The 19,903-nt window shown below is 43.0% G+C and overlaps 1 protein-coding gene across 1 annotated transcript in view; it reads right to left on the reverse strand.

The window, feature by feature from the left end:
* The window catches only part of HMCN1 (hemicentin 1), a 314,679-nt gene that overhangs the window by 160,508 nt on the left and 134,268 nt on the right, over positions 1-19,903 (reverse strand). The window contains exons 21-27 of the mRNA XM_081866236.1: positions 19,264-19,423; positions 17,226-17,400; positions 9,256-9,383; positions 7,338-7,610; positions 6,001-6,096; positions 4,813-5,007; positions 3,255-3,385 (exon numbers count right to left, since the gene is read on the reverse strand). Of these exons, the coding sequence (XP_081722362.1) occupies positions 3,255-3,385; positions 4,813-5,007; positions 6,001-6,096; positions 7,338-7,610; positions 9,256-9,383; positions 17,226-17,400; positions 19,264-19,423 (1,158 nt within the window). The remainder of the gene's footprint in view (positions 1-3,254; positions 3,386-4,812; positions 5,008-6,000; positions 6,097-7,337; positions 7,611-9,255; positions 9,384-17,225; positions 17,401-19,263; positions 19,424-19,903) is intronic.

The raw sequence follows: 19,903 nt of genomic DNA on the forward strand, positions 1-19,903 counted from the left end.
CTAAATAATTTTACAGATGGTAATGAATTATCACTATGATCTTCCAAATCTGAAGAGGCAGTTGTTTCCTTAACTAGTTTTCTACTAGGGCAAGGTTGCAGACAGCAGGACTGGAAAAATCACTATAGCCCAGAGCTATAATAACCCTTCCACTCTTGCAGCCCATCACATCATGAGCACAAGTGAATAACTGATTTACCGTATTTTTCGCTCCATAAGACACACTCCCCCCCCCCCTAAAAAGTAAGGGGAAATGTCTGTGCGACTTATGGAGCAAATGTGTGGTCCCTGGAGCTGAATTGCCCAGCGGTAAAAAGCAGATCATGCTTTTCTTTCTTTTTTTCTTTCTTTTTTTAAAAAGGGAAAAGGGTGTTGGAACAAAGCCGCTGATCGTTTGCCGATCAGGGAGAGAGATAAGGGCCGCTAGAGATAAAGGAGGCTGCCTGGGAGGGGGAGATAAAGACAGCAAACTTGCAAAGGTGGGGAACAGGAAGACTAAAGCAATAAGGAGATAAATTAGAAGAAAAGGAGGAGCAAAAAACTGCTCCAGCTAAGACACTAAGGCAAACAAGAGGGAAAGGAGTGTTGAAAGGAAACAGCTGATCGGTGGGATCAGAAGAGAGATAAGGGCCGCTATTCACCATCAGATCACATAGTATGTCCATGGCTACAGCCTGCACCAAAAAAACACACACATCCACTGTTTCCTGGGGCTGCAATGGTGCAAAAACGTGGTTACAAAGCATGGGTCCACATGGATCCTCAGGATTTTTGCATTGGGTCACCCCAAATTCACCATCAGATCACATGTCTGTGGCCACAGCATGAACCACAAAAATCATACATCCACTATTTTGTTCCGAATATTTTTTTTCTTGTTTTCCTCCTCTAAAAACTAGGTGCACCTTATGGTCAGGTGTGCCTTATGGAGCGAAAAATACGGTATATTGTTCAATACCTACTTCTCCAAACATTGAAAAGTTTCAGGGTCACGGAGTTTATCCAGGTTTGCTTTGCTTTGGTAGGACATCACTGGACACCTACTACTGTTTTTGCAATATTCGACTTGTTAGCACCTGTCTGTCTCGAGAGACAATGGAGTACGCCTCTGGGGGTGAAGTCAAGCCGCTGCATTAGCAGCACTGAAAGGACCTCCCTGGGGCGCAAGCCTGGGCAGTGTGTACGGAGGTCCTGGGCTGCCCAGATGACAAGACTCCCTCTCTTGGCTGTGTGGACCAAAAGAAAGCAGAGCAATGTATCTGAACCAGCTTGGCTGCAGGGGTTGCCAAAAGGAGGAGTACAAGCTACCACACAAGCATCTTAGGGTCTTCAGATTAGTTTTACCCCTTAGCCTTTCATTCTCCTGGAGATATCACACAAAGAAGTGGAGATTTAGGATCACAGCTTTCCTTCTCTTAGATGGGTATATTTGAGTTTATTTACAAATATAAAGTTTATTCTGAGTTTATTTACAAATCTCGAAGCTACCAGCAGCATGAGTTTGACTAAACTGCGGGAGGCAGTGGAAGACAGAAGTGCCTGGCGTGCTCTGGTCCATGGGGTCACGAAGAGTCGGTCACAACTAAACGACTAAACAACAACAACAAACAAATATAAAAGCTGGACACAGGTGGAGGTAAACCATACACATCACTTGGAAAGACAGGCAAACTAATGCCAGTGTACTGGAAGAAGCAAAAATCACCAGTGTTGAAGCAATGATTCTTCAGCATCAACTTCATTGGACTGGTCATGTTGTGCGGATGTCTGATTATCGTCTTCCAAAGCAACTACTCTATTCCAAACTTTAAAATGGAAAGCGTAATGCTGGTGGTCAACAAAAGAGTTTCAAAGACTGTCTCAAGGGAAATCTAAAAAAAAATGTAGTATAAACACGGACAACTGGGAAACACTGGCCTGCAAGCACTCCAGTTGGAGAACAGCTTTTACCAAAGGTGTCATTGACTTTGAAGATGCCCAAACTCAGGACAAAAGGGAGAAATGTGCTAAGAGGAAGGCACGCTTGGCAAACCCTCACTGTGATCAACTCCCACCCAGAAACCTACGTCCCCACTGTGGAAGGACATGCGGATCCAGAATTGGCCTCCACAGTCACTTACGGACTCACTGTTAAAACTGTGTTCATGGAAAACAATCTTATTTGGCTATGAGAGATCGCCATAGAAGAGGAAGACTACAACATATTCCCTAGCCATTGGCTATGCTGGCTGGAGATGATGGGAATTGGAGTATAACAACACCAGAAGGGCTATAGGTTCTACCCCCTGGCTCAAACATGCCAACAGACAGCTATGGTCCACTGAAGCCAAAAGTATGCCATGGCCTATGGCTAGCGCAATAAAAATCTATGACTTCTGAAGCCAAAAGCCTTCAATATGCATTCTACTGTTGTAATGGTGGGATTTGGCCAGGAACTCAATAAAGACACAGTAATGAGGAAAGAGCATACTCAACTGCCAGGCATCTTGTTAACATCTTGCACCTAAACACCATGACATCTGTCTTAAGACATCCTCACAGGGCCAATTAATGACCCTGTTTGTCACCTGACAAAAATATATATGGATTTGAATACCTATAGTCTACTTAAATTTGTCCACAACTGGACAAATTTGCTGCTTGATGGTCAGTTGTACGCAAGGGCATGGGTACTCTATACCCAAAGAAAAATCCAAATCCAAGAGTAAGGAGTTATAGCTTCAACTTGCAGAATGAAACATGCAGATGAACTTAATTTGCATTCGTATTTACACACAAACACACTACTCAACCTGGCTCCAAGTCTCAGGCTTCCAGGTAAATGAGAACAAGCATAGAAATAACAGCAGGAGCATAGGTAGGTAGAGCAAAAGACAGGGCAGCAGGGGGGAGAATTCAGGGAACACTCTGAGCCACTAGAGTTATACTTCTTAATTAACAAATGACTGTTTTCACCAGAGTAAAGTTCTTTGCAAGGGATTGCATGGAATGCCCATTGTAATCATTAAGCCACACAGCAACCTACCATTTGAAGTATAAACACTGCTTAAATATATGAAACACTCAGTTCAAATCTATCCGAAGGAGACAAGCATCACCACAGAGCAGTTAGTACACACACACACACAAATTAAATTACAGAGTTCTTCCTGAAAGCTTTCAGGTTGATTTTACTGGGGAAGAGGAATTAACTTTGTTGGGTTTTATTTATTTTACTTGTAGGGCGGGGGAGAATCGACCACACCTATACATACCTGAACATCAGCTTTGTACCAAGTGATGATGGGAAATGGGTTGCCAGAGACCTCACAGAACAGACTGATGGGCTGATTAATAGTCACAGATGCATTTGTCACCTTGTCCTGATCTCTGATTTCAGGTGGAACTGCAATCAAAGAAGCTGAATGAATACTTACGTGAACATTTGGGTGCTTGGTTTTGCTTTTTAAAAACATATTCTTTTATTAACTATTTATCCATTTCATAAAATTTATAAACTGCTAAATTGCAAAAACACACCCTCAAAGCGGTTTTTACAAAATGTAACACTGCAAAATCAAGAAAGATTTACAACCCTGCTTCGAAGCAAACAATAGTTAAAATACTAAAACAGATTAAAATTACCTCAATTTACTAAGTATCTGGGTAAAGGTAAAGGTAAAGGGACCCCTGACTATTAGGTCCAGTTGCGGCCAACTCTGGGGTTGCGGCACTCATCTCGCTTTATTGGCTGAGGGAGCCGGCATACAGCTTCCGGGTCATGTGGCCAGCATGACTAAGCCACTTCTGGCGAACCAGAGCAGCTCACGGAAACACCGTTTACCTTCCCACCGAAGTGGTACCCATTTATCTACTTGCACTTTGACATGCTTTCGAACTGCTAGGGTGGCAGGAGCAGGGACCGAGCAACAGGAGCTCACCCCGTCGTGGGGATTCAAACCGCCGACCTTCTCATCAGCAAGTCCTAGGCTCTGTGGTTTAACCCACAGCGCCACCCGCGTCCCTTAAGCATCTGGGTAGGCTTGTCTAAACAGGAACATTTTTAGCAGGAACTGAGAAGGCTACAGTGAAGACGCCTGCCTGATCTCACCAGGCAGAGAGTTCCAAAGGGCAGACGCTGCCACACCAAACGATTGAGTTCTTACAAATGCAGAACGGGTATTATGTGGCACCTGCAGCAGTGCCAATTCCACTGATTGAAGTGGGCATTCTTGTCTTTTTTATTATTTAGCTTCCACTCACAATGAAGTGTGCCCCCCACCCCTGGGGTTGACATTTATGCAACTAATACCAAAAACCTAGCCATTTTGCAAGCAGAGCCTTGGTTTAAAAATAAATAAATCAATTTTGAAGTCAATTGAAAGAATAAAATAAATAAAATTTGTAAATAATAGCATTAGGTATAAAGGTAAAGGACCCCTGGACGGTTAAGTTCAGTCAAAGGTGACTATGGGGTTGCGGCGCTCATCATGCTTTCAGGCAAAGGCAGCCGGCGTTTGTCCACAGCTTTCTAGGTCATGTGGTCAGCATGACTAAACCGCTTCTGGTGCAATGGGACACCGTGGCGGAAACCAGAGTGCACAGAAACACAATTTACCTTCCCGCCACAGTGGTACCTATTTATCTACTTGCACTGTTGTGCTTTCAAACTGCTAGGTTGGCAGGAGATGGGACAGAGCAATGGGAGCTCACCCCGTCGCGGGGATTCGAACTGACGACCTTCCAATCGGCAAGCCCAAGGGGCTCAGTGGTTTAGACCACAGCGCCACCCGCATCCCTATAGCATTAGAGAGATATTTGGTGCTTGTTTACCATGAACCTTCAGGTTGTAAGTTTTTTCTGTGCTTCCAGCTTCATTGACCGCAACGCAGACGTATTCTCCATTGTCATATGGTGTGACTGAAGCAATAACCAGCAGGGTGCCATCTTCCAAGATTGAAATGCCAGGTTCATTTCCAGTTAGCTCCTTGTTATTATGCAACCATTTTATCACAGGCTTTGGGGTACCTGCAAAGAAGGACAGAGCGTGCTATACGTGGCTTCTGAAATTTCACTTAACAAAAGGAAATACTTTAATAATAAGGTTTTTGGGAGACTTCAATGAAACACAGGCCAGTAATTTAACTGACACAAGCCCTATATGGAGACCACAACAACCCAGGAAAAAAGCACTCCTAGATTGTCTAACAATGCACTTAGATTGTATATAATTTTAATTAAATTTTCTGTTTTACAATTTAAAATACTCATTTTTACATCCTTAAGATATCAATGACTTCCCTTCTTCTTTTTCCATGGTTCATTTTGCATATCATAAATCCCTGCATATTTTACAAAAAAAACAACCCCTATACCATTCAGTATTCCATTATTGCATCCATCAAAACTTGTTTACACTGTTGAATTTATCTTAATGCTGCCAGCATTTTCATCTGTACACAATTATTTCCCATATATTCAATAAATGTTTCCGAATCTTGTTAAAACGTATGTTTTCTTGTTCTCTTATTCTATATGTTAAGTCTGCAAGTTATGCATATTCTGTCAACTTAAGTTGTCATTCTTCTTTAGTTGGGACCCACAATGCACCCCTATTGAAGTACAGTGGTAACTTGGGTTACATACGCTTCAGGTTATATGCGCTTCAGGTTACACACTCCGCTAACCCAGAAATAGTGCTTCAAGTTAAGAACTTTGCTTCAGGATAAGAACAGAAATCGGGCTCCGGCGGCATGGCAGCAGCAGGAGGCCCCATTAGCTAAAGTGGTGCTTCAGGTTAAGAACAGTTTCAGGTTAAGAACGGACCTCTGGAATGAATTAAGTACTTAACCTGAGGTACCACTGTATGTCAGCACACCCAGTGAACTTTTAAAACAATTATCTGGGATTTCTTCCACGCTACCAGGAGTAGCTACTGGCAACGTGGCAGAGAAGATGCCTCAGGTTTCCAAGAACAATTGCAGGAGATTCTAGGTGCATGAATAACATTGCATTCCATACCTTTGGCCGGACATGGGAAAGCAATTCGTTCCTTTGCTACCCTTTCCTGCAGTGGAGTGTTGTACGGCGGATCAAGCACACCTACAGTAGGAGGTTCTAAAGTGAGGAAGGAAGAGAAATTAAATATTGTGTCGCTTGATTTCCCAAAATGTGTAAGTTTCTCAAAATTCTGTTTTAAAACTCAGAAATACGAATTAATCTGATACAGTGGCACCTCGGTTTTCGATCATTTCCGTTGACAAACATTTTGGTTTTCAAATGCTGTAAACCCGGAAATCAATGCTTTGGTTTTCGAACACGCCTCAGAAGTTGAACATGAAACATGGCTTCCGCTGAGTGCAAGATCCCGAGGCCTGGCTGTCAGCTACTGAGTTTTTGGTTTTCGAACGTTTCAGAACTCAAATGGTCTTCCAGTATGGATTACGTTCGAAAACCGAGGTACCACTGTATTCAAATTACATGGTTTGATTCCTATTTTTAAAAGCACTTTTTAAAATACAAAGGTTTCATTCTCTGGGTAGCACATTTGGTTCCTCATTTCACTTCACATGGTGACTAGGGGTGCACTAGAACTTTTCAGTGGAAAAAAACCCCATGCATTCTCTGAATGCAAACCACATATGTCCGCAAGCCTGGCTTTGTACCTGAGGCTTGAAATAGGTAAAGGTAGAGGACCCCTGGAGGGTTAAGTCTAGTCAAAGTATGGGGTTGCAGCACTCATCTCGCTTTCAGGCCGAAGGAGCCAGCATTTGTCTACAAACAGCTTTCCGGGTCATGTGGCCAGCAGGACTAAACTGATTCTGGCAAAACAGAACACCGTGACGCAAACCAGAGCGCATGGAAACACCGTTTACCTTCCTGCCGGAGTGGTACCTATTTATCTACTTGCACTGGCATGCTTTCAAAATGCTAGGTTGGCAGGAGCTGGGACAGAGCAATGGGAGCTCACTCCGTCTCGGATTCGACCCACCGACCTTCCAATCGGCAGGCCCAAGAGGCTCAGTGGTGTAGACCACAGCGCCACCCGTTCTCCGAATGCCACATTCTCTGAATGCAAACCACATGTGTCTGCAAGCCTGGCTTTTTACCTGAGGCTTGAAACGCACCTTTGTGTCTATTAGCAAATGGTCGAGGGGAGAAGCAGCGCTGCCACTGTTGAAACGAAAAGCTTGAACAAGATACCTGAGGGTCTCATCTCATGTTAAAAAGTTGAATCCTACTCAGATGAAATACATATTTTTTTCCTCACATACTTCTTGTTTTGTGCTACTGCATACTAAAAACGAAAGGGACAATCCATTACTGTGCTAACATTTTTGGCTCCAACACTATAGTACCTTGAACGTGGACCATTATCTCAGCTTCATCGCGGCCAGCAATGTTGCTTGCCACGCATTTGTAGATTCCCGAGTCTGATATCAAGACTTTGCTGATTCTGAGAGCCCTGTCTGAAGAGGCGCCATATTGCCTGTTGTCTACCAAAATGGGATTTTGGTCTTTAAGCCAAGTGATCGTTGGAGGTGGGATCCCATGTGCGTTGCAAGGTATATCGATTCTGGAACCAGCTTTTGCTTTCATCACTCGAGGTCCACGTTGTATCTTTGGAGGAACTAGGCAAAGTGAGTTAGTTAGTGCTGACACAGAAAGGTTTTATCAGATCATTCAGTAAGATATGATCGATGGCAGTGCAGCACCTGGCCTCTGTCGGGATCTCCACTCGGCCAAGCTGATAAAGCTCATTTTCTTCCCGAGCCTTCAGAATCGCCTCCTGATGTGTTTAACGACCTGGAGCCTTTGATGAGGCTCCAAGGTACGTCCTCCCAGCAGAGCATCAAAACAGCAAGCGGAAGTGATGAGATTTATGGCTACATTGCTATACTTTATTTTCTAGCTACGCAGACAGCTAAGAAATATACATCCTCTTTCTCTGAGAGGAGAGAGCAACGGAACAAAGGAACAAAGGAAACAGGAAACCACTAACATCACATCCCGTCTCCTTTCCCGTGAGACTCCAATAGTTTGGAATTGTAGGAATGTAAACAGAGTCCTGTGACTCCACGCATCTGCACAGTGATAAGAACAGAAACTAACATCCTCCCCCTTTCTGTGAACACCACTGGGCAGCGTGTCAGTACAATCTCAGTACAAACCCAATTTCTGTACATAGGTACAGTGTTGATCCTTCGGAACAACCTTGAACAATAAATCAGCAGGCATGTAGGACACCGTTACGAGTCCTTTCTGAACACATTCTCTAGCATGTTGCAGCTTCAACTGCAAGTGCTTCGTGCTTTGCTTACAACTTTCAGAAGTCAGCAAAACTACACATGCTTTGTTGTCCTGATAAACCTGGATTGGACAACCTCTACGTGGCTTAAAGACTTTGAAAATTAACGTAGAGCACCCTCTTAACTATCAACCCCAGCTAGCATGGCCAATGGTCAGAGCGGTGGTCCAGAAACATCTGGGGAGCCATATACTTATTGGTGTGTGTTTTTATTTTTTGTAAATCTACCAAAGATAATAATAATAATTTTTAAAAATGGGATTAAGGGGTTTTCTCAGGATAGTGGAGGGCTTGTATGCTGTGTCCCGTTGGTACAAATGCCCTGTGGGCAGGAGAACAAAAAAAAGGGGGGAGTTGAGGAGGGTCAGTTGGAGAGCAGTGAGAAATGCCCCTATTTTCCCCCGAGGTATGTTGGCAGGTCTGTGATTTTGTGGGTTTCTTTTTTTTTAAATATATTTTATTAGTGTTTTTTTAGATGTATCATTTTCAACAGTAATTAAACATGCTTTTACATCTTATTCGAATTTTTGACTTCCATCAACCCTGTCTGAAAATTTTCCAATCTAATCTCTCAGTATGCATTTCTTATCTTCCCCATTCCATTTCAAACTCATAACCAATATCTCTATCTTCTTCTACTTTGTAACACTTCGTATATTTCTCCTTACAAAACTTCTCGTAGTCCTACTAGCGTAATTCGTTGATTACAGATTTTGTGGGTTTCTTTGGCGTCTGGAAAAGCTGTTAAAGATGCCTGCTAGACTGCACTTTCTTTCCATTAAGATAGGATTTGTGGAAGAGGACATTCCAACAGACTGTGCCCAAGAAACCTTAGGGTGTCAAGACCCAGGCATCCCTCCTAAAAAAAATGGGAAGATTCTGGTGCCAGCAACTGAATGTACATCTAGATTCCTCCCCCGCCCCCCACTGACTCAGAAAGGACTCTTACTGCACTCTAAACAGCTTACCATGTACATTGAGCTTCACTGACTGAGTGGCATTCCCGGCAATGTTGGTGGCTACACAGAGATACATGCCACTGTCTGAAACCCGTGTCTCTGTGATCTTCATTGAACCTGAAGGGAGGAAGGTGTGTCTGGAAAAAATAGGAAACAGATATAACTATATAAGTATTTAACATGAGGGGGAATGCACGTTGCTGAGATATTAGTAATGAATACCACACGCTAAACGGCATCTGTTCAGTATTATTTTTTGCTCAGATTGGCCTGGTTTTCACCTAACTAGGCTTGTGATCTGTCTTACTTCTTCCTTCTACATATCTCGCGAATGAAGTAAGAGACTGAGAACAACCAAAAAAATATTTCCCTTTTAAATATGCCATGCCATCCAATCTATGGAGAAGTTAGTGGATTTTTCTATCATGCTTTTACACTTGAGGAAGTGTCCCCCAGCCCATATGTCATCGCATGGTGTGTTAACTGAAAACAGGAATTGAGGGACCTCCATTGGAATTAAAACTTTACTGGTCCAGAAACAGGTCCCTTTGGGTGTTAGCCACTGAAGGAGGTGTACCAAAATGGCTGGACACAGGGCCCCACTGACCATAAAAACCGCAATGTTCCCCACTCCTGTTTGTGGGCAGCTGAAGGGAACTGTATAACCTTTCCAAGAGTAGCTTGATATTGCTGCTGAGTGCACAACAAGCATGCACAAAACCTATAAAATCTTTGGAGAAAAGCACATTTCTAACAATACAGTGGTACCTCGGGTTAAGTACTTAATTCGTTCAGGAGGTCCATACTTAACTTGAAACTGTTCTTAACCTGAAGCACCACTTTAGCTAATGGGGCCTTCTGCTGCTGCCGTGCCACAGGAGCACAATTTCTGTTCTCATCCTGAAGCAAAGTTCTTAACCTGAAGCAATATTTCTGCGTTAGTGGAGTCTGTAACCTGAAGCGTATGTAACCCGAGGTACCACTGTATCTGTATTTCAGCTCACGTATTGTTTTGGGAAACACAAATTACATAAAGGACCCCGGACAGTTAAGTCCAGTTGCGAACAACTCTGAGGTAGAGGCTCATCTCGCTTTACGGCCAAGGGAGCTGATGTTTTGTCCGCAGACAGTTTTTCCGGGTCATGTGGCCAGCATGACTAAGCCGCTTCTGGCAAAACCAGAGAAGTGCACAGAAACGCCGTTTACCTTCCCGCCGGAATGGTACCTATTTCTCTACTTGCACTGGCATGCTTTCGAACTGCTAAGTTGGCAGGAGCTGGGACCGAGCAACAGGAGCTCACCCCATCGTGGGGGTTCAAACCGCCAACCTTCCAATTGGCAAGCCCTAAGCTCGGTGGTTTAGACCACAGCGCCACCCACAAATTACATAGGTTCACGTTAAAATGTAAACTGAACCAAATTTCTCCCCCTCCCCTGCTCAGAAGAAGTAACAGACCATATATTCAATGTATTCTTTGAAAAGGAGATATTCTCTATGTTAGTAATAGTCTCCATGCTTCATCCTAAAGTTATTAATGCTGATTTACAACAAATTACTATTCTGCTACTAACAGCAAAGCAGTGTACTGCGGGGGGGGGGGGGAATGGAAAAACAGAAATCTTCCTACCATAACTTGATTAAGAAAAACATGGCAAACTATATTAGTGATAAAACACACATATGAGGAACAACACAATACTTAATAATCAAGGAAACAAATTGATTGAAAGGTGGGTCTTGTTTTTCCATTTCTGGAATGATGAAATAAATCATTATATTTCCCCCTTTAATTTATTCATGGTATCATAGAGTTTTGGTCCCTTCATGAATCCCTTCATGGATCACTGCCTTGCCGTGGCGAAGGGGCTTGAATAACTCAGAGAAGCTATGAGCTATGCTGTGCAGGGCCACACAAGATGGACAGGTCATAGTGGAGAGTTTTGACCAAACGTAATCCACCTGGAGCAGGAACCGGCAACCCCCTCCAGTATCCCTGCCAAGAAAACTCCATGGACAAAGACAACAGGCATATAAAGTTATGACACTGGAAGATGAGCCCCTCAGGTCGGAAGGTGTCCAACATGCTACGGAGGAAGAGCGGAGGACAAGTACAAGTAGATTCAGAGCTGATGAAGTGGTTGGGCCAAAGCCGAAAGGACGCTCAGTTGCGGATATGCCTGGAAGTGAAAGGAAAGTCCAATGCTGTAAAGAAAAATATTGCATAGGAACCTGGAATGTAAGAACCATGAACCTTGGTAAGTTGGATGTGGTCAAAAATGAGATGGCAAGAATAAATGTTGACATCCTGGGCATCAGTGAACTAAAATGGACGGGAATGGGCGAATTCAGTTCGGATGACCATCATATCTACTACTGTGGGCAATAATCCCATAAAAGAAATGGAGTGGCCCTCATAGTCAACAAAAGAGTGGCAAAAGCTGTACTGGAATGCAATCTCAAAAATGATAGAATGATCTCGATACGAATCCAAGGCAGACCTTTTAACATCACAGTAATCCAAGTTTATGCACCAACCACTGGTGCTGAAGAAACTGAAATTGACCAATTCTATGAAGACTTACAACACCTTGTAGAAGTGACACCAAAGAAGGATGTTCTTCTCATTATAGGGGATTGGAATGCTAAAGAAGGGAATCAAGAGATAAAAGCAACAACTGGCAAGTTTGGCCTTGGAGTTCAAAACGAAGCAGGGCAAAGGCTAATAGAGTTCTGCCAAAAAAACAAGCTGGTCATCACAAACACGCTTTTTCAACAACACAAGAGACGACTCTACACAAGGACATCACCAGATGGGCAGCATCGAAATCAGATTGATTATATTCTCTGCAGCTAAAGATGGAGAAGCTCTATACAGTCAGCAAAAACAAGACCTGGAGCTGACTGTGGCTCAGATCATCAGCTTCTGATAGCAAAATTCAAGCTTAAACTGAAGAAAGTAGGAAAAACCACTGGGCCGGTAAGATACAATCTATGTCAAATCCCTTATGAATACACAGCGGAAGTGAGGAACAGGTTTAAGGATTTAGATTTGGTGGACAGAGTGCCTGAAGAACTATGGATGGAGGCTCATAACATTATACAGGAGGCAGCAACTAAAACCATCCCAATGAAAAGGAAATGCAAGAAAGCAAAGTGGCTGTCCAATGAGGCCTTACAAATAGCGGGAGAGAGAAGGCAAGCAAAATGCGAGGAAGATAGTGAAAGATACAGGAAATTGAATGCAGATTTCAAAAAAATGGCAAGGAGAGACAAGAAGGCCTTCTTAAACGAGCAATGCAAAGAAATAGAGGAAAACAATAGAATGGGAAAACCAGAGATCTGTTCAAGAAAATTGGAGATATGAAAGGAACATTTCGTACAAAGATTACCATATTAAAAGACAAAAGTGGAAAGGACCTAACAGAAGCAGAAGACATCAAGAAGAGGTGGCAAGAATACACTGAGGAACTATACCAGAAAGAAATGGATGTCTCCTATACCCCAGGTAGTGTGGTTGCTGACCTTGAGCCAGACATCCTGGAGAGTGAAGTCAAATGGGCCTTAGAAAGCACTGCTAATACCAGTGGAAGTGATGATATTCCAGCTGAACTATTTAAAATTTTAAAAGATGATGCTGTTGAGGTGCTACACTCAATATGCCAGCAAATTTGGAAAACTCAGCAGTGGCCAGAGGATTGGAGAAGATCAGTCTACATCCCAATCCCAAAGAAGGGCAGTGCCAAAGAATGCTCCAACTACCTCACAACTGCACTCATTTCACACGCTAGCAAGGTTATGCTTAAAATTCTACAAGGCAGGCTTAAGCAGTATGTGGACCGAGAACTCCCAGAAGTGCAAGCTGGATTTCGAAGGGGCAGAGGAACCAGAGACCAAATTGCAAACATGCGCTGGATTATGGAGAAAGATAGAGAGTTCCAGAAAGACATCTACTTCTGCTTCATTGACTATGCAAAAGCATTTGACTGTGTCGACCACAGCAAACTATGGCAAGTTCTTAAAGAAATGGGAGTGCCTGATCACCTCATCTGTCTGCTGAGAAATCTCTATGTGGGACAAGAATCTACAGTTAGAACTGGATATGGAACAAATGACTGGTTCAAAACTGGGAAAGGAGTATGGCAAGGCTGTATATTGTCTCCCTGGTTATTTAACTTATATGCAGAATTCATCATGTGAAAGGCTGGACTGGATGAATCCCAAGCCGGAATTAAGATTGCCGAAAGAAATATCAACAACCTCAGATATGCAGATGACACAACCTTGATGGCAGAAAGTGAGGAGGAATTAAAGAACCTTTTAATGAGGGTGAAAGAGGAGAGCACAAAATATGGTCTGAAGCTCAACATAAAAAAAAACGAAGATCATGGCCACTGGTCCCATCACCTCCTGGCAAATAGAAGGGGAAGAAATGGAGGCAGTGAGAGATTTTACTTTCTTGGGCTCCATGATCACTGCAGATGGTGACAGCAGTCACGAAATTAAAAGACGCCTGCTTCTTGGGAGAAAAGCAATGACAAACCTAGGCAGCATCTTAAAAAGCAGAGACATCACCTTGCCAACAAAGGTCCGTATGGTTAAAGCCATGGTTTTCCCAGTAGTGATGTATGGAAGTGAGAGCTGGACCATCAAAAAGGCTGATCGCTGAAGAATTGATGCTTTTGAATTATGGTGCTGGAGGAGACTCTTGAGAGTCCCATGGACTGCAAGAAGATCAAACGCATCCATTCTTAAGGAAATCAGCCCTGAGTGCTCACTAGAAGGACAGATCGTGCAGCTGAGGCTCCAATACTTTGGCCACCGCATGAGAAGAGAAGACTCCCTGGAAAACACCCTGATGTTAGGAAAGATTGAGGGCACAAGAAGAAGGGGACGACAGAGGACGAGGTGGTTGGACAGTGTTCTCAAAGCTACAAACATGAGTCTGACCAAACTGCGGGAGGCAGTGGAAGACAGGAGTGCCTGGCGTGCTCTGGTCCATGGGGTCACGAAGCATCGGACACGACTAAACGACTAAACAACAACAAGAGTTTTGATTATATTGTCTCTCTACCCTCTTCATATGTCATTTCCTTGTTGCTATTGTTGTTTGTTTTCCCTATTTTTCATTTATTTATTTTCTTGTCTTTTTTTCTTCTTGAATGAGAAGCAAAGCTGCTCAATGTATAATGGCTTTCATCCCACACTGTCACAACCTAGTATTGATAAAATTTATTTTTAAAAAGAAAAATAAATAGGTATCCATGCCAAAACGAAGTGCAGCTCAAAACAGAACTACGATTTCGTTCCCAAGTGTATATTCTGACGCTATGTCTGAGTCATATAATCCCAGTCAGGTGAGGAACAGAAAATGAGGGGCAGGGAGAAAGGGAAGCCAAGCTAAACAACAGATAGACAAAGCCATGACAGGAATGAGATTTAGAAACAAGAAAAAGCTGGGAGACAGGAGAAGAACCCGACGCAAGACCAAGAACGACGCTACGCAATCACCAACTGCACATGATATCCGTTGCTGAACAATACCCACTTTCAACTGTAAATCAAGGCAGCCCCACATTTTTTAAAAAAATCCCAATAATAGCATTTCGTGAAGAAAGTTCTTGGACAGGAATGGGAAACTGGATCTGCCCCATGGGCCAGATCCTGACCACTCCCAGCCCCTGCAGGCCAGCGAGACCCCTGCCTACCACCTGAGGACCATCTGACGTGAAGCAATGACACAGAGGGCTTGAAGGTCGAGCCTTCTCTTAACACCAGTTAAATTGACTAAAATGTACAAGACAAGAACTAATGAGTGCTGGAAATGAAAAGGAAGGGAAGGTGTCTTCTACCACCTGTGGTGGACTTGTAAAGTAAGGTTACCAGACGTCCCCGTTTCCCGGGGACAGTCCCCAGATTTACACAGGTTTACCCCAGATTCAACTGAAGTTGAAAAGTGTCCCCGGATTCATTGAAAAAAATCTGGTAACCTTATTGTAAAGAGGTGAAGGCTTTCTGGGAAATGGTATATAATGAGCTAAAGAAAATGTTTAAAAATACTTTATTGTTAAAAATCCATTATTGTTAAAATTTGATTTGTAAAAATTTGGAAAACTAATAATCATATTAAAAAGCCTCTGAGCAAGCTAATACAGTGGTGCCTCGCAAGACGAAATTAATCCGTTCCGCGAGTCTCTTCGTCTTGCGGTTTTTTCATCTTGCGAAGCACGGCTATTAGCGGCTTAGCGGCTATTAGCGGCTTAGCGGCTTAGTGGCTTTTAAAAAAAGAAAAAAACCTCACAAGAACTCCCAAGATGTTTCGTCTTGTGAAGCAAGTCCATAGGGAAATTCGTCTTGCGGAACGACTCAAAAAACGGAAAACTCTTTCGTCTAGCGAGTTTTTCGTCTTCGTCTTGCGGGGCACCACTGTACTTTGCTTTTTATCTACCATCCTAAAACCAATTGCAATTATTCTGAAACAAAAAGAAAATTTTCCTCAATGTATTTAAAAAATAATAATGTGGTATTTTTGTGCCTCTGTTCCAGCCAAAACCTAGACAGATCCCCCTATAGACTGACTCTTCATATATCATCTGGGGGTGGGGAACATTCAAAAATGCAACCTCCCACATGCCATCTGAAATGGTAAGCCTACACCACATGACTGCTTTGAACACGTGTTTTTACTCTGGGTTCAAAGGTGTGGATCTCTTAAAATGGAGAGACTACAACATTGCAATTTATTCTGCAAACTACTGTGTCGTCGCAGACATCGCAGTCTATACATGATGGCCCCGATCCATTGCACAAGAGCAGCACACGGCTAAGCAGCAAAGCTATTGGAATCAGGCCCGTATCGGGAATCTGGCAGTAAAAGGGAAGGCACTGATATGTCTACAATATGTTGTCTTACTGTGGCCGAATATGAGTTTGAGACTCAGCACTGAGTTCTTGCAATGTGGCTTCCATGCTTCTGTTATTGGGGATGGGTGGATTAATTTCATAAGACTTTTCTGCTCGGAAACGTTTCAAGGCTTTATGGATGAGTTGGCATTTTCTTGTTGCTATTCTTATGTCAAACAATGTTCTATAAAGCTACCCCTGGCCTGAAAGAATGAAGCATTTCAGAAAGTTTGAAACTTGTTTTGTTCTTGTAACCACATATTAGAAGAGGGCACATAGCATTACTAATACATAAGCGATAAGAGCAGCCAGAGAGTGTGGAAACTGCATTGTAAAATCCTATTAGATTGTCTAATTTGAACAAAGTGTATTTTGCAATACAAATTCACAATACTGCCTTGTACTCAGCATGGAAAACCACAAAAAGCACAGTGGGATTTGGAAGAATTTGTTGATTCTGATGCAAACCCTCCAGTATCAACTTAAGGATTTCAGCAAACAGACTAGAGAAACCAGAATCAAAATTTTGGACCCTAGAGAACTGAGATAAAGCTAGCATTTCTGGCACGACCCAGGAAACTGTATTAAAAGACCACACCAGAAAGATTTTTTTGTTTTGTTTGTACATTTGTGCGTTTTACTGAATGAAAAATCAGGCAGCCATGCAAATATGCGAGCAATCAACAAGGCAAATTTACAATGGCGAACCTCAGGCAGACCGTATCTGTGCGACGAAACTTATTTATGAGTTTTATATAATTTAACACCATGGCTTCCCCTCAAAGAACCCTACTAATAAATTGGTGAGGTTGCTGAGAACGATCACCTGCTTCCTCCCCCACAGAACTACATTTCCTTGGATTCCCTATAAAAAGGAAATTAAAAACGGGAAAAAAGGGACATTGCACTACAGAACTCCCGTTCCCGGTCAACGCAAATAAAAAAGTAGAATGAAACACTACTTTTGGATACCTTAAATATAACTTTGTAGACCTTTATAAACACAAGAGAGTATCTAGCAAGCCCTGGATGTTTTTATTTTGAATTTGCCCTACAGACGACAAACAAATACTCTTACCTTGGAGAGTATGGAGAGATAAGCTGCATTTCTTTAGCCCAGGTTATTATAGGTGGCGGCAAACTTTTCACCTCACAGGGAAGTGTGACTTCTTCCCCTGCGGTCACTGAAATCTCTATCGGATTGTCCCGCGAAAATCCTTGCAGATCTCCAGGTCTAGACACTCTAGGTTTCACTGCAATAGAACATTCATATAATCAAAGCATATCCAGGTATTCTGTTCCTGTATGTTTCGCCCTAGAAATCCCCTTTTATCCTTTCATTCCTATTTTGTTTTATTTGGCATCTGTTATTATATTTGGTTCTGTTTTACTATCGCTGTTGTTATTGCACATGCACTCATCCAGGCACCAAAGCATATTACAGTGGTACCTCGGGTTAAGTACTTAATTCGTTCCGGAGGTCCATACTTAACCTGAAACTGTTCTTAACCTGAAGCACCACTTTAGCTAATGGGGCCTCCTGCTGCCACCACGCCGCCAGAGCACGATTTCTGTTCTCATTCTGAAGCAAAGTTCTTAACCCGAGGTAATATTTCTGGGTTAGCGGAGTCTGTAACCTGAAGCGCCTGTAACCTGAAGCTTATGTAAGCCGAGGTACCACTGTATATACAGAAACATTTCACTTCACTTTAATGTGTGCTGCATTCTAGATCCGCTGCATGCTCCATTCACAACTGCCAAAAATGCTTGTAGTCAAAACACTGGAACTGGAGGATAGAGGCAAAGGGATAATCACTATCCCACTCCCTGCCGAATCTTAACCCAAGGCTGGATTTCAATTCAGGTCATCCAACAGTCTATCCTCTGGACTTCTAGAGCTCCCCATGTGGGCTATCTTGCCAGGCATGAATATTCAGGTGTCAGTTACTGAGCAATTTGATAAATGCAGTAGTGAACCACATAGTGGGGTGGACCTTTCCCTTCTCCTTTCCTTCCCTTTCTCCTTTCCCCTTTCCTTTCCTTGGCAATCACTCGTAGCCAAGTAAGATTGCCTCCCATAACCACGATTTTAAAAGTGAGCCCATAAGTGACTGTGGAGGCCAATTCTGGATCCACACGTCCTTCCACAGTGGGGACGTAGGTTTCCAGGCAGTTGTTGATCATGGTGAGGGTTTGCCAAGCGTGCCTTCCTCTTAGCGTGTTTCTCCATTTCGTCCTGAGTTTGAGTGTCTTCAAAGCCCATGACACCTTTGGTAAAGGCTGTTCTCCAATTGGAGCGCTCACAGGCCAGTGTTTCCCAGTTGTCTGTGTTTATATTATATATATATTAGATTTGCCTTGAGAGAGTCTTTAAACCTCTTTTGTTGACCACCAATATTACGCTTTCCACTTTTAAGTTCGGAATAGAGTAGTTGCTTTGCAATGCGATAATCAGGCATCCGCACAACATGACCAGTCCAACGAAGTCGATATTGAAGAATCATTGCTTCAACACTGGTGATCTTTGCTTCTTCCAGTACATTGATGTTAGTTTGCCTGTCTTCCCAAGTGATGTGTAAAAATTTTCAGAGACACCATTGATGGAATCTTTCAAGGAGTTGGAGATGGCATTTATAAGTGGTCTACGATTCGCAAGCATACAGTAAGGTTGGTAGTACAATAGCTTTGTAAACAAGCATTTTGGTTTCCCTGCGAATGTCCTGGTCTCCAAACACTCTGCACTTCAATTGCGAGAAAGCTGCACTCACAGAGCTCAAGCGACGCTGGATTTTGGCATCAATGTCGGCCCTTGTGGAAAGGTAAATGCCCAGGTAGGTGGAAGTACTCATCTGACAGCCAGTTGGTCACCTCACTGCTGCTTGCAGTAACCGGAACGGGTTATTTCCGGGTTTCGGTGATCGCGCATGTGCAAAAGCACTAAATCGCGCTTTGTGCATGCGCAGAAGCGCCGAATCGCGACCTGTGCATGTGCAGACACAGCGTTGCGGGTTGCAAACTGTGCGGGTTGCGAACGTGCCTCCCACACAGATCACATTCGCAACCTGAGGTTCCACTGTAAACATAATCTGAATACGCAGGCTTTAGTATTTACTTACCATAGACAGTCAGTTGAACTTTGCGTGTTGCATAGCCTGCCGCATTGGTTGCAGTGCAGATGTATTCCCCAGACTCCTCGCCTCCTGGAGAAACTACGTAGAGACTCCCATCAGACCCCACAGAAAATTTCAGATTGCTGGGAGAAATCACCTCTCCTTTCTGGGGAAGACAGGGGAAAGCCAATGGGATGAACTTAATCAGATGAGATAATGTAAGAATATCTCAGAATTCTTTACGGAAGATTTTTTTTTTTTAATGTTTCTTTTGACGCTGCCTTTACATTGAAATGGACAGTATGGCAACAATTACATCAATTTCCTGACTTGTGCAAGCAACGTCAGTTGTGTGAAATGATGCAGGCAGTGAAGCGAATGATGTAGCACTTGGTGGAGAATGAATTGCAGCAAAATGGAAATGGCGCTGACTGTGAAATACAGAATGAAAATCACTGCTCTTTTACAGCCCTACGTAAGAATAGCTATGCTGTCAGAACAATGATCCATCTAATTCCATAGCCTTGCTGAGTTAGCCTTCTCTGCTTGATTATTGGTGTGTGTGTGTGTGTGTGTGTGTGTGTGTGTGTAATATATATATATATATATATATATATATATATATATATATATATATATTCATTGT

This window comes from Podarcis erhardii, assembly GCF_964252035.2.
Source record: "Podarcis erhardii genome assembly, chromosome: 6".
Lineage (NCBI taxonomy): Eukaryota > Metazoa > Chordata > Lepidosauria > Squamata > Lacertidae > Podarcis > Podarcis erhardii.